Source organism: Myxine glutinosa, chromosome 4 (assembly GCF_964187855.1).
Source record: "Myxine glutinosa chromosome 4, kmMyxGlut1.1, whole genome shotgun sequence".
Lineage (NCBI taxonomy): Eukaryota > Metazoa > Chordata > Myxini > Myxiniformes > Myxinidae > Myxine > Myxine glutinosa.
This window is the reverse complement of record NC_136264.1, coordinates 187,136,336-187,163,858: the sequence shown is the minus strand read 5'-3', so window position 1 is coordinate 187,163,858 and position 27,523 is coordinate 187,136,336. Positions and strand designations below refer to the sequence as shown.

At 45.4% G+C, this 27,523-nt stretch overlaps 1 protein-coding gene across 6 annotated transcripts in view; it reads left to right on the top strand.

Moving 5' to 3' along the window:
- Positions 1 to 27,523, top strand: part of LOC137425570 (plasma membrane calcium-transporting ATPase 2) — a 211,145-nt gene that overhangs the window by 159,953 nt on the left and 23,669 nt on the right. For all 6 annotated transcript variants that reach the window (XM_068114130.2, XM_068114134.2, XM_068114133.2 and 3 more), the window contains 3 exons: positions 3,176 to 3,387; positions 5,264 to 5,371; positions 26,468 to 26,653. In XM_068114130.2, the coding sequence (XP_067970231.1) occupies positions 3,176 to 3,387; positions 5,264 to 5,371; positions 26,468 to 26,653 (506 nt within the window). The remainder of the gene's footprint in view (positions 1 to 3,175; positions 3,388 to 5,263; positions 5,372 to 26,467; positions 26,654 to 27,523) is intronic.

The following is a 27,523-nucleotide window of genomic DNA, read 5'->3' as shown; positions in this document are numbered from 1 at the left end:
GAAAAAACCGATGCTCTCAAAGAAGAACATGGCACCCATCTCAAGTTTACCACAGACCACCTGGGAGATCCAAGAAGCTATTGGAAGAATATTCTTTGGACAGATGAGTCCAATTTGAACTTTTTGTATTAAATAAACGTTACATTTGACGAAAACCAAATACTGCATTTCAACATAAGAACCTCATCCCAACAGTGAAGCATGGTGGTGGGAGTATCAAGGTTTGGGGCCGCTTTTCTGCCTCAGGATCCAGACGGCTTGCCATCATTGAGGGAACCATTAATTCTGGATTGTCCAAGCAAATTCTACAAGAGAATGTCAGGGCATCTGGCCACGAGCTGAAGCTTAATAGAAAGTGGGTCATGCAGCAGGACAACAATCCTAAACACACAAGTAAATCTACAACAGAATGGCCGAAGCAGTAGATATTTTGTGTTTTGGAATGGCACAGTCAAAGTCCAGATACTAAACCAATTTAAATGTTGTTGCAGAACCTGATGCGTTGCTTCTAAATCCTGTGTCCATAAGCCCTCACTCTCTGTTCCCACAATTCCCAGCTGCACAGAACTGCTCCTGGGCGATGTGTCTGTTGCACGTGAGAAGATGGAGAAGTTTCTGGTAATCCTCGACTCTGATTCTGCAAGTGGGCCGGACGGCATCAGCTCACGTGTCTCAAAAACCTACTCTGATGCTCTTGCACTTCCTCTCTCTGTCCTTTTCACCCTGTCATTTACCCTCGGTCATCTTCAATCTGCTTAGAAATCAGCCATCATCACTGCATTATATAAAAAGGTGTAAAAACGGATCAACTCAACTACAGGCCAATTCGTTTACTTCCAATCATCAGCCATTAGCCATGTAATCCATTATCGTAGTTGACATAAATAATTCCTTCTTTGAAATCACCTCAGATAATCAATTTGGATTCAGTCCATGTCACTCTACCTTGGACATGCTGCTTCTGCTCTCCCAATAATGGATGGAGACCCTCAATGTCAGACATGAGATCAGAACCATTTCTCTGGACCTATCTCGAGCTTGGCATCACGCCTTGCTCTCCAAACTCTCCGACTATGGAATCGAGGGCCAATTCCACTCCTGGATTACTGACTTCCTCCACTCTCGTAGGCAACATATGGTTCTCAATGGAATCCTCTCTCACCCTGTCAAGGCTGGAATGCGCCAAGGCAGTGATCTAGGCCCAGTTTTATTCCTGATCTTCGTCAACGATCTCCCCAAATTTTGCTTCTGTATCATTCTTGTCCACCTCCTGCATTCTCCACTACCCATTATCCTTACCCGTGCATGCTTTGTTGCCCATCTCCATTTATGTTGGCCTTCGGCCTTACTGCTCATTGTTATTGAGAGTTGAATCACATTGGGGCTACTGGAAGAATGTGTGCATCTTGGTGATGCTGGTGAGGGAATAATGCTGACAAGGAAAGAGCGGAGACGAAACGGTAAAAAACAGACTCCACCAACCTGTTTGTGATGTGCGAAATCAACAGAGCGTGAACTTTGGCCACACCATGGGAAATACCCATAACAGATGTGATGTGGGGGCACCATTCCATGGGGGAAAGCAGTACTCTACTGAACTATTGACAAAGGCCTTGTAGTCTGAATGGTTCCAATTATTGAAGGAATGACTTGGAACGACATAGGATGTCCAGTCTGTGGCTGGCTTTGGAGACCAGTTTTGATATGTGGTCATTCCTAGAAAGGTCAGGGTTGATGGTGAGGCCTAGAAGATCAAAAGAATGAGCATATTACAGTGGCTGGTCGTGGAATTAGATAGGTGAATTAATTTGATAATCCTTCTGGAGCAACAGGGTGCTGCTGGGAGATTTGCCATGGTTGGAAAACATGTTATATTTATGAGGTCAACATCTCATCAATTTCAGATTAGCAGAAAGTGACACAGTTACTGTCTGTCAGTCAATCCGACTGGGTACTTTGTGGCATAATGTGGAGTCTTCTTCACAAAGGAACCGAGAGTTTCCGGAGCATTCCAGAGGCTGTTTATGTCTACAAGGAACAACTCTGGGCCTCTGACACCGACTTGGAGGCATTCTAGCTTCCACTGGGAGAAGAGAGGAAAGAATCTGTTGATATGAATAGGTCTATTGCACAAGTGGAGAAAGTTACAAAGCCAGCTACGAAGGCGGGCGGCATTATATGTCGCATACAGTGAGATTGGCAAGCAAAGCTGGGTGTCAGATTGTTGAATGCCCGATATATGTTCAGGGAGACAATCCCGACCTCTTATCTGAGATTCATGGTGAAGGGCTATTGATGTGACAGAAGCAGCAGCATGTCTAGTGCTGAGTGACCAGGACGATTGTCAGAGATCAGGCTGTTTGGAAAAAGGAAAGACTTGATGTCGGTCACGATGATGGATTCCAACGAGTCTCCTTATAATTGGAAGCTAGCTCACTGACCTATAATTGAGAGGATGTGTCTATGAACTCTTCTTGTGAATGGTAGTAAAGTTAACGGTCTTTCAGGTAGCTAGAAGGTGACCAAGGGTGAAGGACAGGCGGAAGAGAGCAGAAAGAGAACAGGCAAGGGCAGCACATTTGATTTCAGAGCACGGGCACTAGTGCCATCTGGGCCTGTTGTCAATGCAGATTGAGGCTTGACAGAACTTTCTCTACCTTTTCAGGTGTGAAAGATATTTAGTCGAGACAGTCGGGACAATGGGTAAGGTTGTGAGAGAGAGAGAGAGAGAGAGAGAGAGAGAGAGAGGAATTGGTTGGGTTTACGAGATATGGAGGTAGACACTGAGTTGAAACATTCTACCTTTTCTCGAGCAGAATCGTACAGAATAATCATCATAAAGACAAAGATAGGTCACTGAAAGTTTATGAAGTGGTAGTGGGAACATCTGGAACTTCTTGTGTGAAGTAATGTAACAGCTGTGCAAAGTATTCTGGGTATTTCCAAAATGGGAGAATACAGCATGGCACATATGCAAAGTATTGTACATAATGTTAAGTTCACTTTACCTCACTTGAACCTCGAATCACCCAATGCCAAAGTATAAAGCTTACAGGAAAGAATAACAAATAGTATGATGAGGAAGTAAAGTTGAAGGGGCAAAAGGGGAACAGAATACTCTAACTTCGGAGAACGATTACATCATTAGACACGTAGTTGTGGTGCTTCTTTTCAGGTGAAAAATTCTTTCACATCGACAGTGGAAGAAATGCCCCGCTGCATTCTCCGCCTTCCGAACACTATACAATAATATTCAACACCTTTGTCATGATGCAGCTCTTCAATGAGGTGAACGCTCGAAAGATCCATGGAGAGCGAAATGTGTTCGAGGGAATTCATCGGAACCCCATATTCTGCTCCATTGTCCTGGGCACATTTCTGATACAGGTGGGCAAACTGAGGTGTTGTGTTACAAAAGCATTTCACAATGGAAGGGTTTCCATGGCAATACTAATCGTAACAGACAATGATTATCTTCTTACTATAATTCACCAAATGTCTGTCTGTCTGTCCGTCTGTTCCCAGGTACCGCAAAAACGGCTGAACCGATCGCAACAAAATTTTGGGTGGGTAATCCTGGGACCCCAAAGAAACAAAAAAGAAGTGTTTTTCCACTTTTTTCCCCAATTTTGCAATTTCTAATTTTTCCAATTTTCCAGTTTTTCCAAACAGGATGGAATAATATTTACCGATTTGAACAGTGATGTGGCTTTTATTGAAATTCTACAAATACTGTTTCGATTTTGATGATTTGCGTGTGATATTATTTAAGGCCGAGAAAAATATATTTCCGGTCTCTGGTCAGCGCGTGCATCGATTTTGACCCTGCGTGTCAACAATTTATTTTTTTCTTCGAATTTCCAACGGTGCCTACACAGCGCGTGCCTGTTGTTTGCCGGGCCGGTGCGCTATCTCGGGAAATACGGGTCTTTGAGGCTCGCCAATGGTATCAGCGTTCGCGCACGGTTCTCCCCTACAAAAATAGGTTTAGTTTGTCCAAATCCAACCAGCCGTTCCAAAGATATGAGTAGTTTTGTGTGCCGTGACGTCATGAATCCAATCCGCTGGATATTGTCATTTATTGAAACGAAGACGTTCTTTGTCGGGTTCGTGTGAAGCAACCAGAAGGCCTAGAGAGCTGCGGGTGATCTCGTTAGTTAGGCCTGGATCCTATCTCGTTTGTCATGAAGTTGTAAGTGTCTGTGATAATCTGATGGACTGGGAGAAGAGATCGTGGGAGACCATCGGCCTGTTAGACCACTTGCACATGCGCAGTGTTGATGCGATCGATGCATTGGAATGTTTGACGGTACGGCGAGGCGATCTCGAGAACGAAATGGCAGTCTATAATATGCTTGAAGAACTTAATGATGTTCAGAATAAATACATTTTCAAATAACTTATTAAGCTTGTGTTCATTATTTACAAAAAGGCCTACCAGTCCCATTGGCTGTCTTTAATTTCTCTCTGGACGGTGCCACGGCAGATGAGGACCGCAAGGCATGAGGACACAAAAAACAACACCTTTATATGTGCAATCCATGCTTTTCAAAAAAAGAAAAAGAAACAAAAACCCGCATCGCCGCATCAATTCTGGAACTTTGGTCTGACCAGAGACCAGCAATATATTTTTATCGGCCTAACAGATGTTTATATAAATCGTTTGAAATAAAAAAAAAGCCTTCAATTTCTGATATTTTGCCTTTTCTTTTGGGCCTCCCAATTATAGCCCCGCCGGTAGGGTGGGTTCCGTTGCTAGTTGAGAGAAATACAAAGGATGGCTTATAGTGCCAAAATATTGCAATGCTTCTTGAAGAGATAACTCGATTTGATGAGTGTACCCTTGAAGACTCCTCTTGGTGCTTGACTAAAGGTACAGCAGCTCATTTTGACATCGGAAAGTGACAAATAAATCACTTTAGGAACTTCAACTCAATTTTGTGAGGTTTACAATAATGGGCCTTTATGGGTTATAGCTAAGGAGTAATGCTTGTTATTTTCGTCCACTTACCAGTCTGCATTGCCGCAGTATCTTTGGCCAAGGATAATTCAATCTTGCTGCCTTATATTTTCATACAAAATACATGAATCGCACAATGACAAAATGGCGAAAAATAATACAATAACATTTTGATTCGGTTATTGCATTCAAATGCCTTAATGGACACAGTGTAATTGGATTTTGATCTTGGAGCTCCGATACGTCACACACAGTTTTCATGTATGAAGAGAGACCCGAGTTGCTGACATTTCCTGCCCTCAGATTATCATTGTGCAGTTTGGGGGGCGACCCTTCAGCTGTTCAGGCTTAAGCCTTGAAGAGTGGCTCTGGTGTGTTTTCCTCGGGTGTGGGGAACTCCTTTGGGGACAGGTTTGTGCAACTTTTTCTCCAGCTCTTTTTTGCCTATTAATGGGAGAGTTGTCACACACACACACACACACACACACACACACACACACACACGCACACACACACACACACACACACACACACAATCACACTCACTCGCAAACACAGCTGTTGATCTTGATGGGATGTTACTTCCCCGAACACTTTGGGGCCAGGAATCACCATCACGTGACAGCGCTTTTCTCTGCAATATGTGACTTTCCTCATGACGTATGAATGCTAAACGAGGCCTTTTCCGCATGTGCTGTTTATGTGCTCACAGTGACTCGGTTTGGCTCAACAGGAACTTTTAACCTGCCATTGCCAGCGTGAAATCACGAATTTAAGTCGTCTTTTTTTAAACAAAATTTTCAGCATTTAGACAAAATAGTGGCTATTTCAAAATGGTTAACCATAATTGTTATATTCCTAAATGAAAATCAGACTCATGGAAATTCAAGATTCAAGATTCAATACTTTATTACCACATCAACTTGACAGTTGTTAGGAATTTGAGATAGTGTGCTCTTAAAGACAAAAAAAAGCATACATTAATGGGGCATGGAAAAATACAGGAATATGAGAAATATCCGCGGATGAGAGGTGGTGGGTTCGTACCATTTTCTGTTAATACAAGCAAGCAGAGGCAGTGGATATATATATAAACTGTGAGAAATAGTAGAACTCCACAGTACAAGCAGGGCGTCTCATTTGTATTAAATAAATAATCTGGAGATTAAATCAGACGCGGACGTAGCTTCGGACGGTCGATCTTTAATTTTCGACAAACTTTCGACCAACAAAGGTCTTCTTCTTAGTCGTCCCCAAGGAGGGACTTCCATAAGTGACCAGGATTTGATAAGTGACCAGTGACCACGTAAGTGGACTCCCCATCCATAAACGCCTTATTCTGCACTGCATTCACACCAATGCCGAAACAGTTGTGGTTTCAGCATGTGACACTGATGTGCTTGTCTTGCTAATTGCACATTTTGATAAGGACTTCCGCTGAACTTGGGGACGACTAAAAAGAAGACCTTTGTTGGTCGAAAGCTTGTCGAAAATTAAAGATCGATCGTTCGAAGCGACGTCGTCTGATTTAATCTCCCGATTATTTATATATACGTATATATACATACATACATACATATACAGGTTAAACCCCCTAACTTGACTGGGAAGCAAGGCACAGATTGAGTCTCACCCCAGCAATTACTGCACAACCTGTTAGAAACAAGTGTAGCCTGCAACGCTGACACATTGTCTCTGCCCTGCTCGTCAACAATTAGGAGGTTTGCAGTCAGGAATATTAAATTTAACCAAAGAAGCACACTAACCTTATGACATGACGCTGACATCATGTGCATAAATTAAACCAACACATCACCTCCAAATGAAGAGGCATCCTCCGTGTGGTACTCAAGTCTTTGCAGACTGAGATTAAAGCTCAATGGTCACAAATAAACAAAGACTTGAGTACCACACGGATGCCTCCTAGCTAGGAGGTCATGTGTTGGTATAATTTATGCACATGATGTCAGCACCATTTCATAGCGTTAGTGTGCTTCTTTAGTTATATATATATATATATGTATATATATATAGTATATATATATATATATAACTAAAGATCTTCATTTCAACAATATTGATAGATAAAGGTGATATAATATAACAAATATCATGAAACATTTACATTTTGTAGTCCATTGTATAATTTAAATAAACATAAATGCAAATTTCACATGTGGAAAAAGTAAGTACACCCCGACATTTATCACTACAAATACCTAAAATTAGAATCAGGTGCACCAGCTAAGGTGCAAATGATTAGAACATCGTTAGAGAGGATCTTGGAGGAACCTGTCTTATTTAAACCTCAGACATTTAGTTTGGTTTGCTCTTTGTTGTTGAAGTGTGTGGCGTCACCATGCCGAGATCAAAAGAGCTCTCTGAGGCCTTCAGAAAGAAGGTTATAGATGCCTATGAGTCTGGGAAGGGATTTAAAAAGATCTCCAAACAATTTGAAATCAATCATTCTACTGTCCGGAAGATCATCTACAAGTGGAGAAGATTCGAAACAACTGCCAACTGGTGCAGGCCAGGCCGCCCCAGCAAGTTCAGCCCGAGAGCAGACCGCAAGATGCTGAAAGAAGTCTCTAAGAACCCCAGAATGTCATCGCGGGACCTACAGGTAGCCCTTGCCACTGTTGATGTCAAAGTGCACGAGTCTACCATTAGAAAGAGGCTGCACAAATTCGATCTACATGGGAGGTGTGCCAGTAGGAAACCTTTGCTGTCCAGAAAGAACATCAGGGCAAGACTAAAGTTTGCCAATGAACACCGAGGCAAAAACCAGCACTTCTGGAACAATGTGCTCTGGACAATTGAGTCAAAGGTAGAGCTATTTGGCCACAGTACCAGAATACATGTTTGGCGAAAACCAAAGACAGCATTTGACCACAAGAACCTGATACCAACTGCAAAGCATCGTGGTGGAAATATTATGGTTTGGGGCAGCTTTGCTGCATCAGGGCCTGGGCAGCTCACCATCATAGAATCCACTATGAATTCTTCATTGTACCAGAGGGTGCTTGAGGATAATGTGAGGCCATCTCTCGGAAAGTTGAAGCTCAACCGATGGTGGACCTTGCAACATGACAATGAACCTAAACATACCAGTAAATCCACCAAGGAATGGCTGAAAAGAAAGAAATGGAGGGTTCTGGAATGGCCAAGTCAAAGCCCGGATCTAAATCCCATCGAGATGTTGTGGGGGGATTTGAAACGAGCTGTGCATGCAGGAAACCCCTCCAACATCGCACAGCTGAAAGAATTCTGCATGGAGGAGTGGGCAAAAATTTCTCCCAGTCGATGTCAGAGACTGGTAGACAGTTATAAGAAACGCCTACTTGAGGTTGTTTCTGCCAAAGGGGGCAATACCACCTATTAGAGCCAAGGGTGTACTTACTTATTCCACATGTGAAATTTGCATTTATGTTTATTTAAATTGTACAATGGAGTACAAAATGTAAATGTTTCATGATATTTGTTTTATTATATCACCTTTATCTATCAATATTGTTAAAATGAAGATCAAATAGCTGTATGTTGAAATATGTTGAAAAAGTCAAAACTTTACATGGGGTGTACTTACTTTTCCACGTGATTATATATATTAGAATCAGGTGTATATATCTATATATATATATATATATCTATATATATCTATATATATCTATATATATATATATATATATATATATATATATATATATATATATATATATATGTATATATATACAGTATGTATATATGTATATATATATATGTATATATATATATATGTATATATATATATGTATATATATATATATATATATTGATATATATTGATATATTGAAAGCTCGCAGTGTTCGTGTGAGAAATCTCTAATGTTGCCGATATGGGATTTGGCCTCCATATCCGCTTGTAAATATTCCCCTATTTCCCCAATACTCCCCAACTATCCCCAATCCCCCATTCCCTAGTCCCATTGTCTGTAAACAACACTCTGTAGAACCGACCTTCCCCTTTTTCCCCCATTAAATGTCGTGCCCAGGTTCACCGCATCTCACGTAGACAACTATAGGACATCTTGCTAGTTATTCTTAGTCTATGTCAGTTAAGGACTCGTTTCCATTAATTCTGACTCTTCGTTGCACCAGAATGTGATTGAATGGCACCAGTAGTGAGTTTAGGACCTCCCCATACCTCCTCCCATCTTCCTCATGAAACAACAACAACAACAACAACAACAACTACAACAACAGCGCGCGGGGAGTGTGCGTCCTCACTCCGGCTTGGTTAGCCGCCATTGCCCATGTGCGCCGACGGGGTTACCACGAAGGGGCTGACTGTCGGCCCCTCGTCAAGGGCGGAGCCCGGTAACCCCCCGCACCCAATAAGAAGCAACGGGCCGATTCCATCTGGGGCGGAGCTAACGAGCCGAGGGCGTGTCACTCCCCGCTGGATATACGCAGCCACTTACCGGACGTGAGGAGAGATGCGCCCCCAGCTTGAAGAGAACCAGACGCCACCTCCAGCGCGACGATACCTCCCTGCATCTTTTGGACCGCGCTATCCTGTCCCTGAGCCAAGGTGCACCTTGTGCTGTCCAGCGACTACCTGCCCTTCCTTGCCATCAATCCCTGTGTGAGTCAGTCTTGTCCCGTTTATCCGTGGTCTGTCAGGAATAAGATAAGTGTGTCTAAGTGCCTACCTTCCTATGCTGTACCTCTTGTCCTTGTAATCTCAACGCTCTGCATACAAATATTATAACCTCCTCCGGAGGTCTTGAGAACTGTACCCCTGGTGTCGTGTCATCTAACCCAGCCATTGTGTCCTTTCCTTCATTGATCTAGCGTAGCGCGACTCGGCCAACGTTCGAGTATAATCGGGTAAACTGTGCAGACGCGGTCATACCAAACCGCTCGGTAAACTAACATCCAAAACCGCGTCTGTAACATTTGGTGTCAGGAGTGGGATTCGGACCTGGGACTAAATTTGTTAGGCCCAAATTTTGGAACACCAATTGTACCATTAGGGTAACATTTGGTGTCGGGAAGTGGGATTCGATCCGGAGCGCGTTTCACGCGCTCGAAATTATAACAGCGAAATTTGATTTTGTTTTACGAAAATAAAAACCCGAATTTTGAAAGTCGCGCTATGGCAGACCAAGACGGCTGGGTTCCGGTAGAAGAGAGTGAGGCAGGGTCGATCCAGGACCAAAATGAGGGACATGAGGAGAGCGAAGCAGTGAGGGTAGCAGACGCACAAAATGGCGCCTCGCACATGGCCACGGCGACCGCGCCCGCGACCGTGGTAGCGCCGCTGGTGGATTCGAACCTTTTCCTCCTGCAAATGAGGGCCCTTATGGAACAAATGGGAGACCAAATTGTGGGAATGAGGGCTGATAGTGAGCGGTTGGGAAACCAAATGGGGGTAATGGGAAACCAAATGGGGGTAATGGGGAACCGGATGGATGCTCAGAGTGAGCAATTGGGAGCAATGAGGGACGAAGCGAGGGGTACCAGTGAGGGGTTAGACAATAATTTTAAGGGATTAGACAAGAAATTTGGGAAGTTAGACAATAATTTTGAGGAGTTAGACAAGAAATTTGAGAAGTTAGACAATAATTTTGAGGGGTTAGACAACGGGATAAAAGAGGTGAGAAATGGGTTAATGGGGGTAGAAAACAGAAAGGCCGCTCAAGAGAATCAAATGGAAGGGATGCAAAAGGGGTTAGAGGGGTTAGAAAACAGGATGGAAGGCAAATTGAGGGACATGAGGGACCAAGCGGAAAGGGAAGTTAAACAAATGGGGCAGCAGATAGAGGGGGTCAGAATGGGGGTAGAAACCAAACTGGATGCTCACAGGGAGGAAATGGAGCAGATGAGGGTGGCATCTGGGCAGGAGATGCAAGTGATGGGAGAAGAGATCAGAAGAGGTGTGAGTGAGGAGGTCGGAGGAGTGCGCGAGGAGGTGAGGCACTGTAAGGAGCACATGGAGAAGGAGGTGAGAAAGGGGACTGTAAAGTTACAAGGGGGCATAGAGGACCTGACGCAGGAGGTGGAACAGCTGACGGAGGGACAAAAAGGACTAACGGAGCAGGTTCAAAGGAACACTGCGGTATTAGGAGGGTTAAAAGCGACACAAAACGACATAAAAAACGACTTGATAGCGACAAAGAGGCAATGTCAGATGGTACGTGAGGGACTGACAACGAGGTTGGACGAGGTGATAGAGGTAATGGAGACGACGGACCGGCAGGTGAGGACGCACATGGAAACGGTCAAGGTAGCCTTAGAGGATGAGCTTGAGGAGACGTACCGGGACATAAAAGAGGTGAAGCAGAAATTAGAAGAAGTGGAAGAAGGGGTGAGCGAAATTAAGAAGCGACGGAGAGAGGATAAGAAAGAGATAAAGGAGGAAGTAAAAGAATTGGTCCAAAGTCTGTGTTTGGATCGTGATGATGTGCTCATTAACCGGATGAGGGATTCGCAGGTGATGGAGGAGAAGCGAAGAGGAAGAGGACCCGGTGTAAGTGGTGACCAATATGGTCGTGCGTATGATGCGCCAGGTGATTTAAGAAGCTTGGGGGTCGAGATGGACCCGGGTGTTCGTGAGAGGCCGTTGGTGAAGTGTGCGACAGGTCTGGTGTGCTAAAAAGGAGGTGTGCGAGAAAGTCCGACTCTGGGGTGTGTGAGGAAAAAGTGCGTGCCAAGGAGTGAGGGTGCTGGCGAGAGTGAGTCGGTCGTAGCGCGTGTGCGAGGGAGCACATGGAAGCGCGGTGTGGTAAGTGTTACAGAGGGTGTGACAGGAGAGTGTGCGCAAGAGTGTGCGCGAGAGAGGTGTGTGACGGACAGGTGCATGGGGAAAGAGTGCGCTGTCAAAGGCAAGGAAGAATGCACGCCTGTGCTGAGTGTTACAGAGGGTGTGACGGGAGAGTGTGCGCAAGAGTGTGCGCGAGAGAGGTGTGTAACGGACGGGTGCATGAGGAAAGAGTGCGTTGTCAAGAGTGGAGGTGAGAGTAGTAAGAGTGACACGGAGCGTGAGTTGGTTGTGACAGGTGAGAAAGGATGCACACCTGGAATGGTAGAGCGTGAGTGGGAATGCACGCTGGAATTGGTAGTGAGGCACGTGGTTGGGTGTGCGAATGAGAGCACACCTGTGATTGTCACAGAGGAGGTGACAGAGGAGGGGGCGCGAAGAGGTGTGTTGGTGAGGTGTGCGACCAACGAATGTGTGCCAAGGTGTTCGGTGGTCAGGTGTGTGACCAAGGCTGGGAGTGGAATGAGTGTACCGAGGTGTGTAAGGAAAGGTACGAGGAGCATGGAAACGGCTGGATGTGTGAGCAAGGAACGGGCTGCGGGGTGTAAGCATGCAGGTGAGGCATCGAAGGTAACCGGATTAGAGGTTAGAGCGACTTTTAGCCGAATCGGGCCCTCGGTGCGTGCCGGGCCTCGCTTTGAACGGCCGCGTCCGTGCTCCACTAGGCGGAGCGGGCGGCTGGATAGGAAGGGTCGTCATGGCGACCACTTTTTGTTGAGGCATTCCGGCAGGTCGAGATCGAACCATGGGATGGCTCCGTGCCGAGAAGGTGCGTGGGATCTCGGCCCGGGTAAACCCCCATCCCTGCACCGAATGCGGGATGTATCCAGCCGCTGGCACCACACAACCCGCATTCATGGCTTGGCTTTACGAAGCCGGGCTTTGGACAGGAATTGGCGCACCGAGAGGCATTAGTGAATAGACTGTGTGATGAGGTTAGTGTTTTGGACCCAAAATTAGAAAAAAACAAAATTTGATGATTGGCAAAGGATTGGCAGTAAAGATTGGCAGATGATGGGTAGTGATTGGCAAATTTTTGATTTGTTGAAATTTGATGTGCAAAATTGGTAGTGAGCGATGGGCCCGGTGGGTAAGGGTGGCATCCCTGCCACCCTTCCCATGGGGGGGCAAAGGAGCTATAGTTTATGGGGTGTATGGCAGTGAAAACTAGCCCGGGTGGGTTAGGTTATATTGATAGGGATCTAGCGAAGATGACATTAGGTAACGTTAAGAGTAGTTAGTGACTGATACCTGTAGTGGGGACGCAGGTGGATTAGTGTGGATGATAATGACGAGGGAGCGCAATAGTTTAAAGGGACGACTGGGAAGCGCGAGTTTCAGAGGGGAGTAGTTAGATGAGATGATGCTGTGTGAGAACTGGACAGGTGTGTGGAGCAGTGTATGAGTAGTGAGTGTTGTGGATCAGCGCGAATGCGCTTGGGGAGAGAAGGGTGCAGGTGGCACCAAGAGTGAGAGCACAGGTGTGCAAGTACAGGTGTGTGGAGAGAGTTGGAGTAAGTGGTACGGAGTGGTGTGCATGGTGCGAAGGTGTGGATGGGGGAAGAGTGGACCCCCATCACGGATACCCGGGGCGGGTAGTGTAAGTGTTAGGTAGAGGGTATAGGTAAATTGTGGTTGGATATTGGCATTTGTGGTGCGGTTGCAGAATGGTATTGTGGATGGGTGCATTAGTGTTGTGGAAATGGCTGGGCGTGTAGCCTGTTAGTGTGTGTAGTTGGTTGGGCACTCCACCACTGTGAGGATGTCGGCCAGGTGAGGCCGCAGGTGGGCTCTGGGAGCCGGTAGTTGTGGATGGGGCCCGAGGATCCGGAGGACGGACCCGGGTAGCCCAGTGCCATAGAGGGCACCGAGTGGGGAGAGCGCCAGAGGGCCTTCCCCAGGTAGATAGGTTAGGGTAAGGAGCAGGTAAGCTCGGAGGCAACTACAGTGGTGGAGGTGTGCAGGTGGGTAGACCGGCTAGGAGAGCTACACGTCGCAGCCCAGAAATTGTGCGAGGGCACCGAGAGATTAATCGGGGGAGTGAGGCCCCAAATTGAAAAGCACCACAGTTTGGTCAATGGGAATTGGTTTTTAGAACCCATAGTGTAAGAGGGCCAATGGTTTGGCAGGAGAAAGACCCCGGGTAATGTAAAGTTGTTAAAGTCATTTAGGAAATAGTTAGGATTGATGAACCTGTCGCACCATACGCAGCCACTTACCTGTGGTGATGATGACTCCACACCTGTGTTTTCTTTGTGCTGTGTGCAGGAAAGGAGAATTGCTGTTGGATTTGTGAGACGCATCACGACGTGGATGAGACATTGGGGTGATTCCATCTCTCCCTCCCTAGGAGGGACTGATGATGAATTGGTGATGGCAAATTATGATGTTGAGTTGGAGATGGCAAATTTTGATGAGAGTTGAAAATGGCAAATTTGATTGGTTAGGAGGGAGAGAAGACGAATTTGGTTTATGGGAGGAACGGGGAAGACAGTAGGGACGTTTGTTGATTTGTAAAGTAGACGTTTATGGGTCGTGTTGTGTTTTGTGGATACAGTAAGGGGTAAGGGAGGGGCCATGTAGGTTACCTGGTGGGGGGGGGGGGGGGCGTACGGTAGGAACGTACCTGTCTCACCTGGTTCCCATGTGCCCCCAGTGTGCATTACCTTACATTGCGTGCACTTTTGCGCCCTTACCACCTTACTCACTTGTCTTTTCTTTTGTCTCCCACCTCCGAGGATCTGGCTTTGGGGCAGAGAGAGAGGAGAGAGAGGTGCTGGCTCCGCAGTTGTGGGCCTGCACTTTCGCTGCTTGCTGCTGGGATCGATACACCATATGGACCGCAATGTTTGTGGCCGCCCACCATGGACCGCAGTTCTTTTGCGGGCAAGCACCACCCGTCGATGGACCTATGGGTCAACGTGGCACCTATGCCAGACAGGTGAACCACTAATAGTTGGCCCCCTGACGGCCACAATAAAGAAATGGACGCGGTTGGCGCCTTTCTTTATTTTTTAAAGAAGCCAGAAGGCCAAGTGCACCACATGAAGGCAAGACCAGCGGCAGAACATCGGCCGGCTGCGACACCACCGGTGATTTATGAACGCTTTATTGGTGCACCGGATGGTGCTGACTGTGTTATGGGGTGGTGCTTTTGGTGCTTGAACGGGGTGCTCTGCACATTATTAAAGGCCGTAAGGCCACAGAGCACTCGTGGGTTGGTGTATCGATGCTGGCATGCGTGCTCTCTCTATGCATAACATCTGCATGTGTTCCTCCAAAAACAGGTCCTGGATCGTAGTGTAAATATCAGCGTAGTCTTGTGTAAATAATGCTCCCTACCGGCTGTATGTTTAGTTTGAGAATTCTTTCCGCGATTCGGTTATCCTGTGGGTGTGTTTCTGTGAGGAGAAGGGTGCAACGTCGCAGGGGGACATATTTACTCATTTGTGAACATCTGTAAAACTGTCGCACTCAGGGTAGAGTTAATAGTAGAGGGAACTACATCTGAGTGCCACACTAAAGTAGGTAAAAATTTATCGGGTCGGGGCGCCCCGAGGGTAGAGAAGGGTGCAATGTTGCGGATATGGGATTTGGCCTCCATATCCGCTTGTAAATATTCCCCTATTTCCTCAATACTCCCCAACTATCCCCAATCCCCCATTCCCTAGTCCCATTGTCTGTAAACAACACTCTGTAGAACCGACCTTCCCCTTTTTCCCCCATTAAATGTCGTGCCCAGGTTCACCGCATCTCACGTAGACAACTATAGGACATCTTGCTAGTTATTCTTAGTCTATGTCAGTTAAGGACTCGTTTCCATTAATTCTGACTCTTCGTTGCACCAGAATGTGATTGTATGGCACCAGTAGTGAGTTTAGGACCTCCCCATACCTCCTCCCATCTTCCTCATGAAACAACAACAACAACAACAACAACAACTACAACAACAGCGCGCGGGGAGTGTGCGTCCTCACTCCGGCTTGGTTAGCCGCCATTGCCCATGTGCGCCGACGGGGTTACCACAAAGGGGCTGACTGTCGGCCCCTCGTCAAGGGCGGAGCCCGGTAACCCCCCGTACCCAATAAGAAGCAACGGGCCGATTCCATCTGGGGCGGAGCTAACGAGCCGAGGGCGTGTCACTCCCCGCTGGATATACGCAGCCACTTACCGGACGTGAGGAGAGATGCGCCCCCAGCTTGAAGAGAACCAGACGCCACCTCCAGCGCGACGATACCTCCCTGCATCTTTTGGACCGCGCTATCCTGTCCTTGAGCCAAGGTGCACCTTGTGCTGTCCAGCGACTACCTGCCCTTCCTTGACATCAATCCCTGTGTGAGTCAGTCTTGTCCCGTTTATCCGTGGTCTGTCGGGGATAAGATAAGTGTGTCTAAGTGCCTACCTTCCTATGCTGTACCTCTTGTCCTTGTAATCTCAACGCTCTGCATACAAATATTATAACCTCCTCCGGAGGTCTTGAGAACTGTACCCCTGGTGTCGTGTCATCTAACCCAGCCGTTGTGTCCTTTCCTTCATTGATCTAGCGTAGCGCGACTCGGCCAACGTTCGAGTATAATCGGGTAAACTGTGCAGACGCGGTCATACCAAACCGCTCGGTAAACTAACATCCAAAACCGCGTCTGTAACAATATGTATATATATATGTATATATGTATATATATATGTATATATATATATATATGTATATATATATATATATATATTGATATATATTGATATATTGAAAGCTCGCAGTGTTCGTGTGAGAAATCTCTCAGGATATCCCGGAGACTCAATAGCTCAATGGTCTGTCACCGCATAAGTGATGAGGTTCGTGGGTTCGTAGTCCCGGGTTGAGTCAGAATTTTTTCACACTCGGCCCACACAGGAATTTACCTCCTGTTTATTAAAATTATATATACTAGGGCGTGCCCGTACGTGGGTGCAAAAAAACATGCGTGCAAACAACAACAAAAAAAAACTTTGAAACCACGTGGCAGTAACGACCACAGAACCCCCCCTCTATTTACATGAAATGGTTTGGTCCATTCGCAAAGCCAAAGCGAACGGCTTGCGAGTACGGTAGAACCCCCCCCCCCCCCCCCTCTATTTACATGAAATGGTTTGGTCCATTCGCAAAGCCAAAGCGAACGGCTTGCGAGTACGGTGACCATACCTTGGGAACCACTTGTCCGATTAATTTCAAACCTTGAAAAGGCACATCCTCCGGTCCCCAGCAATATACCTGGCAAGTTTCAAGTATATCGGACCCGTGGTTGTCGAGAAACAGCGGTCACAGACAAACACACAGACACACACACATACACACACACATACACACAGAGATTACTGGAATTATAGATAGATATATATATATATATATATAACTGTAAGAAATAGTAGAAACTCCAAAGTACGAGCAGGGCGTCTCATTTGTATTGAATATATAATCGTTAGATTAAATAAGACGCGGACGTAGCTTCAGGATGTCGATCTTTAATTGTCGACAAGCTTTCGACCAACAAAGGTCTTCTTCTGAGTCTACAAAAACAGCAGGCATGTATATCAGTCAAGTGTGTATGGTGATGTCTGTGTGAGATGTGTGATGTGAGTAAAAAATTGCATACAGAAGGGAGAACCACGCCAAAGTTCACTCACCAGCCCCAAGTTCGACGGAAGTGACCGTTGGTTTGCGTCACGGTCACTTCCGTTAGGGTGCGCGTGCATATACAAATATAGAGATATACATACATAAACACACAAGCATATATTCATATCCCATTTATATTCATATAATATATTTATATATTTATATAAATGACATATAAAGGTAGAATGAATGAATGAATGAATGATGAATGAATGAATGAATGAATGGGTTACGGTTAACAATTTGATTGGGTTGATGTGGGAACATGCTTTAGTCATCAAAATTTATGCCATGAGGGACTTTTGTCCGAAGTTTGTGTATCCAAAAGGACTCACGTTTCAGAATCGTGGTGTGTGATCGATTTGTGATCGATTCAATGGCAGAGATCTGAATGTCATTTATAGAGTGATCCGGTTGATTAAAGTGTATCGTGTAAGGTAGAGATTTGCCCTGACTGGTGTGGAAGTTATTGATTTCTGACCGGGTGTTATTAAATCGTGTGTAGAGTGTATTTTCAGTTTTTCCAACATATTGTTTGTTGCACTTTTGGCAAGTAATTAGGTATATGACCCATGTAGATTTGCAGTTCATATAGGAGGTGATGGGGAATTTTTGTCCAGTGCTAGAACTACAGAATTTGTTTCCTTCTAGTAAATGTTTGTGAATAATACATTTGTTTGCTGTGCATTTATAGAAGCCAGGGATCCTAGTTTCTTTGTTGTGGGGCTGTGGGTGCTTTGCTTTTACCAAGAGGACACTCAGGGACCGTCACGTACCAATGCGACTTTCCCCCTCGATCTGCGCCTTATGTCCTCCCCATCTTTCTTATTAACTCCCCTCGGTGTCCATTCTGCTTTCCAGCCCGTTTTTTACCTCTTCTAATTGATCCCCCATCTTGTTTTCCAACCCTTTTATTTCCCGGGTAGATTTGTCCCCCAATTTTTTCAATTGGCCACCCATTTTGTTTTCCAATTTAGTTAACCAGTCTTTCATTTCCCTTATTTCATTGCTTTGCACCACGAAGCATGCTTTGATTTGCACCATGAAGGTGCCCATATCCATTGACGCCGCGGGCTCAGCTTCCGCTGCCTCGTGCGAGGCGCCGCCATTTTCTACCCCTACGGCCGGCCCCTCATCAATGTCCTCTTCTTCCCATTCTTCCCGGGGGTCCTGGGTCATTAATTCTTCTCCCTCATCTATCTCCTCCTCTACCCCCACCGGCATCCGACCGTCTTGGCGAGCCATGGCATGAATTAAAATTTAGGATTTTAAAACTAAATTTTTGGTCGCTTGTAATTTGGAGCCAATACGTCCCAAAAATATTTTGTAGGGTTCCAAATCCCACTCCTGACACCAATTGTTGTGGATCTCGCCGCCGGCCTTCTCCCCTTACCAAGGGGGGGTTAGTCCCCTTGTCTTTGACTAGCCGACGGGACCCGGGACCTATGACGTCCTTCCCGGACAGCGCGAAATAGGGTCGTAGGACTAGAATCACTATTACCTAATTACTCGCGCTGTCCATAAACGAGGAAATAAGCCCGCACGAATCACGCGTGCTGAGATGCCGAGCGGTGCATACACGCGATCTGTGCCGTTTATATGGTGAACCCGGTTCTAGCGATCTTACTCGTACCACGTTTAGCCAATGGAGAAATCACAGAAGCGGTCGAATTGGGAAGAAAGGAAGAACATAATTTATTCACACTATTTACAATGATTCCAGAAAAAAGGGACACAGTGCAGCCTTAAAAACAGTCTTAACTTACTCACAGGACAAACGGGCCCGTCTCCACACACAGACACACTCACACGGGGTTTGCAGCTGCAGGATGATGTTCACCACATCCAGGGATGGCTCTCGTGCAGCTCCCTCCGGCCTCCGGTTCGTCCCGGGCAGATGGTAAGTCGAGGGACAGGAGCTCTCCGCGTGTCATTGGCGTACACGGGATAATACGGGGCAAACGGTAGGGTCTGGGCTCTGGCGGGTAACACTGGAGATTATTGCCGCATTCACTCCCATGGCTGAATAGGCGATATTCGCCACCGGCACGTCTGGCTGCCTTTCCTTCGGCGCGTACATAATACTGAGATATCGTGTAAATGCCCACAAAGCGAGCGCTGCCTCAGTCGAGTCCTGCTCACCACTCACTCGTGCTCTCTCTCGTGCTCCTTGTAACAAGTCCCTCCAGTGCTAGTCCTTCCTCTCGTGCAAGTCCTCCCTCTCGTGCAAGTCCTGTTCAAGGGCTTTGTGCCAAGACTTTTATAGGCACGCCCTGCGAACCTTCTAGCACTCTCCAGACGCGCCTTACCACGCCCTGTCATGCCATGCCCTTAGAGCCCTGGTTGGCTGGTGGCCCTTAACGTCATCGCCTCTGGCGCGCTGCTTTGACGCCGCCCCACCCCGACCCCGCGCTCCTCCATCTTAGGCCTACCTCATGTCACTTGACTAGTGAGCGAACAAAGGGCAGCGAATGCTGCTGGCAGCCAAAGCGTAACAAACTGAGGGATCAGCCAGATGGGGCGTGGGATCAATTATGCCCATAGGTGGAACTTGGAGGGTGGACGCAAAATGAAAGGACCTAAACTCATGTCTTTACACAATGCAGATATTACTAGTGGAAATGGCCTATACTCACACATACTATGACATAACTAATACTCTCAGGTGGCCTACGTGTTGCTCGTGGGCTAACTATGGGGGCAAACCTTTAACCTTTAATGATCAATATGTGCCAATCTCAAAACCATAGCAATATATATATACAGTATATATATATATATATATATACAGTCACGTGAAAAAGTAAGTACACCCCATGTAAAGTTTTGACTTTTTCAACACATTTCAACATACAGCTATTTGATCTTCATTTCAACAATATTGATAGATAAAGGTTATATAATATAACAAATATCATGAAACATTTACATTTTGTAGTCCATTGTATAATTTAAATAAACATAAATGCAAATTTCGCATGTGGAAAAAGTAAGTACACCCCGACATTTATCACTACTTCAAAAACCTAAAATTAGAATCAGGTGCACCAGCTCAGGTGCAAATGATTAGAACATCGTCAGAGAGGATCTTAGAGGAACCTGTCTTATTTAAACCTCAGACATTTAGTTTGGTTTGCTCTTTGTTGTTGAAGTGTGCGGCGTCACCATGCCTAGATCAAAAGAGCTCTCTGAGGCCTTCAGAAAGAAGGTTATAGATGCCTACGAGTCTGGGAAGGGATTTAAAGAGATCTCCAAACAATTTGAAATCAATCATTCGACTGTCCGGAAGATCATCTACAAGTGGAGAAGATTCCAAACAACTGCCAACTTGTTCAGGCCAGGCCGCCCCAGCAAGTTCAGCCCGAGTGCAGACCGCAAGATGCTGAAAGAAGTCTCTAAGAACCCCAGAATGTCATCATGGGAGCTACAGGTAGCTCTTGCCACTGTTGATGTCAAATTGCATGAATCTACCATGAGAAAGAGGCTGCACAAATTTGATCTACATGGGAGGTGTGCCAGGAGGAAACCTTTGCTGTCCAGAAAGAACATCAGGGCAAGACTAAAGTTTGCCAATGAACACCTAGACAAAGACCAGCACTTCTGGAACAATGTGCTCTGGACAGATGAGTCAAAGGTAGAGCTATTTCGCCACAGTACCAGAAGACATGTTTGGCGAAAACCAAAGACAGCATTTGACCACAAGAACCTGATACCAACTGTAAAGCATGGTGGTGGAAATATTATTGTTTGGGGCAGCTTTGCTGCATCAGGGCCTGGGCAGCTCACCATCATAGAATCCACTATGAATTCTTCATTGTACCAGAGGGTGCTTGAGGATAATGTGTGGCCATCTGTCGGAAAGTTGAAGCTCAACCGAAGGTGGACCTTGCAACATGACAATGACCCTAAACATACCAGTAAATCCACCAAGGAATGGCTGAAAAGAAAGAAATGGAGGGTTCTGGAATGGCCAAGTCAAAGCCCGGATCTAAATCCCATCGAGATGTTGTGGGGGGATTTGAAATGAGCAGTGCATGCAAGAAACCCCTCAAACATCGCACAGCTGAAAGAATTCTGCATGGAGGAGTGGGCAAAAATTTCTCCCAGTCGATGTGAGAGACTGGTAGACAGTTATAAGAAACGCCTACTTGAGGTTGTTTCTGCCAAAGGGGGCAATACCACCTATTAGAGCCAAGGGTGTACTTACTTTTTCCACATGCGAAATTTGCATTTATGTTTATTTAAATTATGCAATGGACTACAAAATGTAAATGTTTCATGATATTTGTTGTATTATATCACCTTTATCTATCAATATTGTTGAAATGAAGATCAAATAGCTGTATGTTGAAATGTGTTGAAAAAGTCAAAACTTTACACGGGGTGTACTTACTTTTTCACGTGACTGTATATACAACAACATGCATTTTAAGGCCATTTTCCCTGCTCGAGCGGGGGTTAGCCTTGCGGTGCCCATGACAATCTTCTCCATTTTGCCCTATTTTCTGCATCTCTCCTTGTTAACCCCCTTGCCTGTATTTCTTCTTCCACCATCTTTAGCCAAGTCTTTCTCGGTCTTCCCCGTCCTCTACTTCCTTCGACATTCATTTCCATCACTCTTCTCAACCAGGCACTTTCATCCTTCCTCAACACATGACCAAACCATCTCAACCTGTTTCTCTTCACAGCATCAATCACAGGCTCTATTCCCATCATCTTTCGCAATTCATCATTTGTCTTCCTCTCTCTCAACGATACTCCACACATCCACCGAACCATTCGCTTTTTTTTTGTTGCTTTTTTTTGTATACTGAATCTCCACCCTTTCCAGCCTTCATTGCTGCTCTACGTTCATTACCCATGTCTCGCTCCCATAAATCATAACACTTCTCACACATGCAGCATACACCTTTCGCTTCAGCTTCAACGACACTCCCCTCATCATCAGCACGCCACTCAGTTCCCGAAACTTCTTCCATGCACATCTCACTCTAGCAACCGTTGCCGAGTCTGATCCACCTTCTCCATTCAGCATGTCTCCGAGGTAGCAAAATGTTTTCACTCCTTCCAGCTTCACGCCGTCTCCAAGATCCAACTCAACATTTCCTCCATCTGCAGCTCCCTCTGTGCACACCTTACATTTGAATGTAGCTGCCACACTGGTTAATGACCCTCTCATACCACTAAATTTTTGATGAACCCACTCAGCGCACATTGTACATTGAATGGAGTTCACTCTGACACCCTTCCTGCACACAGCACATGGCCACTTCCCAGTTCTTTCCACCTCACCACATGCTTTACCACTTGCCATCACCTTCGTCTTTCCGATATTCACCTTCAGACCTTTTGTCTCCATACATTCCTTCCACTTGTTCATCTTTTCCTTCAGTCCATCCATACTTTCCGCAATCAACACTAGATCATCTGCATACAACAACTCCCATGGTAAATACATATATATATATATATATATATATATATATATATATATATATATATATATATATATATATATATATATATACACACATTATATTATATGTATATATATTGTTACAGATCGCGGTTAGATGTTATAGACCGAGCGGTGGTGTAAGACCGCGACCTAACAAACTTACCCGATTCCACCCGAACTTTGGCCGTATCGCACCGTAGCTGCCCAATGAGGGGAAAAGACAAAAACGACGAATGCAAAGAGGAAAACGAAGGCAAAGAAAGGTTTGGAAATACTACTGAATTTATTCCTACTATTTACATGCTCAAAGTAACCAAGGAGAAGGAAAGATAATAAAATAATATACAGAAGGATTAGAGACACAGTGCAAATTTTAGCTTATCTACAGGCTTAACTTATCCCAGGACAGAACAAACAAAAGACACTGACTCACGCGGGGAATTGCAGGAATCGCAGGATGTGGAGGGCTGGAGGGAGAGGGAGGTCCAAAGGGGGGTCATGCAGCACGATCGGCGCGTTTAGCAGCCGCCGTTCCTTTTCGGCCCTGCTCCAAACCGCCGCCCAGGCCCCAAGCGGCTGCCGGGTGTCGCTGCTGCTGCCGCCTCCACTTGCCTTGCCAGGCCTTGTCCCACTCGTCTAAACCCTCAACTCTTTCTTGGTCCCTCACTCTTTTCCACCACTCTCTTGACGACCAACTCAGACCAACTCAGACCTCTCTCACCAAGACCAACCCTTTGTGACCAACCGACTCAGACCCTCTACTGGCAACCGACTCAGACCAACTCAGAGTGCATCTCTCACCAACTCCTCGTGACCACTTCCGTTTTGCGCCTTTTATAGCGCCTCCAGCGATTACGCCCCCGGCGTTTTGGACACGCCCATCGGGGTGCTCACCTCGGCCCTGGTTGGTCGCGGACCCTCGGGCTCCGCCCTGGATGACGACGGGCGGGCACGCCCCTCCTCCCCTCTGACGAGGTGGAGACACGCCTTTCTTCTCCGACTCAAAGCACATGGTCAATGGCGGTTATTGGAGGGGAGGTGATTGGGAATCGAGGGCTCAGCAGTGACGAGAGGGGATATAATATGGAAATGGAGGTTTTGGGGATGGGAAGGAAAGGGAGATTTTTGGGGATGGGAAGGAAAGGGGATCTATTCTCTTTCACTGGTGCAATGGAGTATTTCAATTAATGGAAGACACAGCCTTACACTAATACACATAATAAGGATATAACTGTCAAAAAAGATATATCGTGTCCTGCATGTATATTTTATGGACTAACTACGGAAACGCCCTTTGACCTTTATACAACCACAAACGGAGGGAGGAGGGGTGATCTTTTACAACAACCTTTTACAACAACCTTTTACCACAACCTTTTACAACAACGTTTTACAACAACGTTTTACCACAACAATAAAATAAAAAAAACATTCTCATATCCACAACAATATATACAGACTTGGCATTTAATATGGAATTATTTTTTTTTCTTGACTTGGGTTTACTTTCTTAACTCAGTATATCAATCTGGTGAGTTTCTTTTACACTTTGGTGATTTATTTGTTAAAAGAACCATGTCACTGATTGTCTGTCGCAGCAAGAAGTCAACAACAGGATTATATCACAGGTGGCGTGGCAAAATGTACGGACAGGTGCATTTGATGATTGGCTTCACAGTCGGGTATACAAGGGTTGTTGCGTTCTGTATTAGTGGAAAACAACTGCTGCACGTCTCCAAAAGTTATTGCCGCTTCCTCTGGAGATGGTCCGTCAACTCGACAATGCTGTTTGTCATGGAGTGGTGGCTTTACGAAATTACGGCATGAAACAGCGTGCTATTGCTCGGCAGTATGGCATCACTCAAGGTCAGGTGTCAAAGATCCTGAAACGAAATGCTCAGAGGGGTGTTCCTACTCCAATACCGAGGCCAGGACGTCCCCGCAGAACCACAAGGAGGGATGATCGCCAGCTGCACCGGTTAGTCCGCAATGGCCGTACCAAGTCAGCTAATCGGCTTAGGGCTGAGTGGCAGCAACTGACAAATGTGCCTGTATCCAGAAGGCTAGTCAACCTACGACTGGTTCAAGCAGGCTATCGTGCCAGGCATCCCCTGAGAAAGCCACGCCTGACCAGACAACACCACCAGCGCCGATTGCAGTGGGCCATAGAGCACCGTCAATGGCAGCCAGGACACTGGAATCACGTGATCTTCAGTGACGAGTCTAGATTTCTGGTCTATCGTCAAGATGGCCACGTCCGAGTGCGCAGACAAGTGCATGAAGCCTACAACAAAGATTGTATAGTGCCAAGAGTCCAAGCTGGAGGTGGTGGTGTGACCGTTTGGGCTGCTTTTCATGCAGGGGGCAAAACAGACCTGGTTGTTCTGAATGGAAACCTGAACCAGTTCAAGTCCAGGGCCATTCTGGAAGAAACATTGCTTCCATTTGCTCGTGCAGCCTTTCGTGGAAACTTTGTCTTCCAAGATGACAATGCACGGCCTCACCGTGCTCGCATGATCCAACACTTTCTTGCTGACTGTGGTGTAGAGCATATGGAGTGGCCTGCCATGTCCCCGGAGATGAATCCGATGGAGAACTTGTGGGCAGAATTAACGCGTCAAATCGACCACTTGGACCAGCAGCCGACCTATGTGCGTGAATTGCAGCAAGCTATTGGCACTGCATGGCAAGCGATTCCTGTCCAGACCTTGGCAAATCTCGTGAACAGCATGCCTCAACGTGTACGTGCTCTCCTGAATGCTCGTGGGGGTTACACGAAGTACTGAACTGTAATTTTACTGTCCGTAATCCCAGTCGTAATTTAACTTTTGTTTTTATTTAAAAAATTTGGCTAATGTGCAAAATAAAGAGATACTTCTGGAAAACGTACAGACGTTTAACACAGTACTGTCCATGAATTGAGTTCGATATCAGTTTACATCACTTTCAAGGATCAATTTATTTGTTTCAAAATGTCAAATGTGGTTTTTGTTTCTTTTAAAGGTCACATTAACAAAATCTAGAATAATTTCAACATAATTCCAATGAACTTTTGGTTCTAAGACATCTTGAAAAGTAAGTTCACCCCCAGAAAAAAAATATTCCATATTAAATGCCAAGTCTGTGTATATATATATATATATATATATATATATATATATATATATATATATATATATATATATATATATATATATGTGTGTGTGTGTGTGTGTGTGTGTGTGTGTGTGTGTGTGTGTGTAGTGATCCGTGACCTCTCTTCCAAGCTAGGTTTGAGAACCTGAATGGGTTTCAATTGTACTAATGAATACCCAGATCCCATACATTTAACGAAGGTTCTACGTCACTTTAAATACTCTGCAGTATTGCTTTTGTTGTTTCCTCGATTTTGCCTGGTTGAACACTTGTGAACTATATGCATAGGGAATAATTGGAAATGTATCTCAGCAATTGTTGCAGGTTATTGGTGCTGGAAAGGTGGATTTAATTTATTTTTTTTCTGTATTTAAAAACGAAAATTTGGTCTTTCTTGATAAAAACGTTTGACGGACTAAACTTGTAACTCCCACTTTATTTTTTTTTGTTTTGGTTCCACAGTTTATCACCACAATTCCCACCAAGCGGCTGTTTTTCCTCAAGGAAGCAGGTGGGGGAATATCTGATGAGCGGCAGCTACTGGGGAATGAGGCTGAGCCAGATGAAGATGAAATTGATCATGCGGAGAGAGAACTGCGTAAAGGGCAGGTTCTCTGGTTCCGAGGCCTAAACAGGATCCAAACCCAGGTGCTAAGTTTGGTCTTCTTCTTTCTTACTGAATGTCGCAGAATGTGCCGAAGAATTACTGCATGCATTAGAATCCCAATTGAATTAGCCTGATTTTGATTGACATACGAAGAGTTGAGGATAAAGGGGCAGGCCGATTTGCCCGACACAACTTTCATACCCACATCCTACATTGACAAACTGAAACAGGAGTCAATTTTTTAAAAGGTGATATTTACTAGATGTGATCATTTTATTCTCTTTTTTAAACTTTACACTTTGAAATGATAAATGCACAATTAACCAGCAAATGCGGCTTCTGTCAAGTTTGCAATAAATTCTGTGGAGGGAGAAAAAGTTCACCAGAAGGAAATTCTCTTTAACTATTTCAATTTTTTTTTTTTGGTTGCCTTACACCTTACTCACACCTTACACTTCCCAAAGGTAATCTCCATTTTCCTGTTGAACCCAAATTTCCCTGCATCTTTTGCATGCTCTTCCATAGTACATTCTTTAATTATTTGCTGATTTTCTTCCCTTCCAGTTGAGTATCATTTGCAGGCTCAGTACTTCAATATATACATCATTTATCTGGATGACATAAAGTAAAGTGGGGCATCTTGCCCCCCACCCCACCTCTTCACCACATTACCTCCTCGTACCGGTTGTGTTCAGGATGCTGAATATACACCAAACGGTTCGCAGTGTAGCAGGAAATTTCAAATGGGAAATGTTCAGTTGACCGAACAAAATGGCTGAACTGGATGTATATACTATCGCATGCATGGGGTTCGAACCCTCACTCCACATCATCTGAGAGACCTCACCGAAGTGAGATCATGGCCCGGACAGCCGAACATTCATTGGCTCTTGTGTACGGGAGATTTTGCT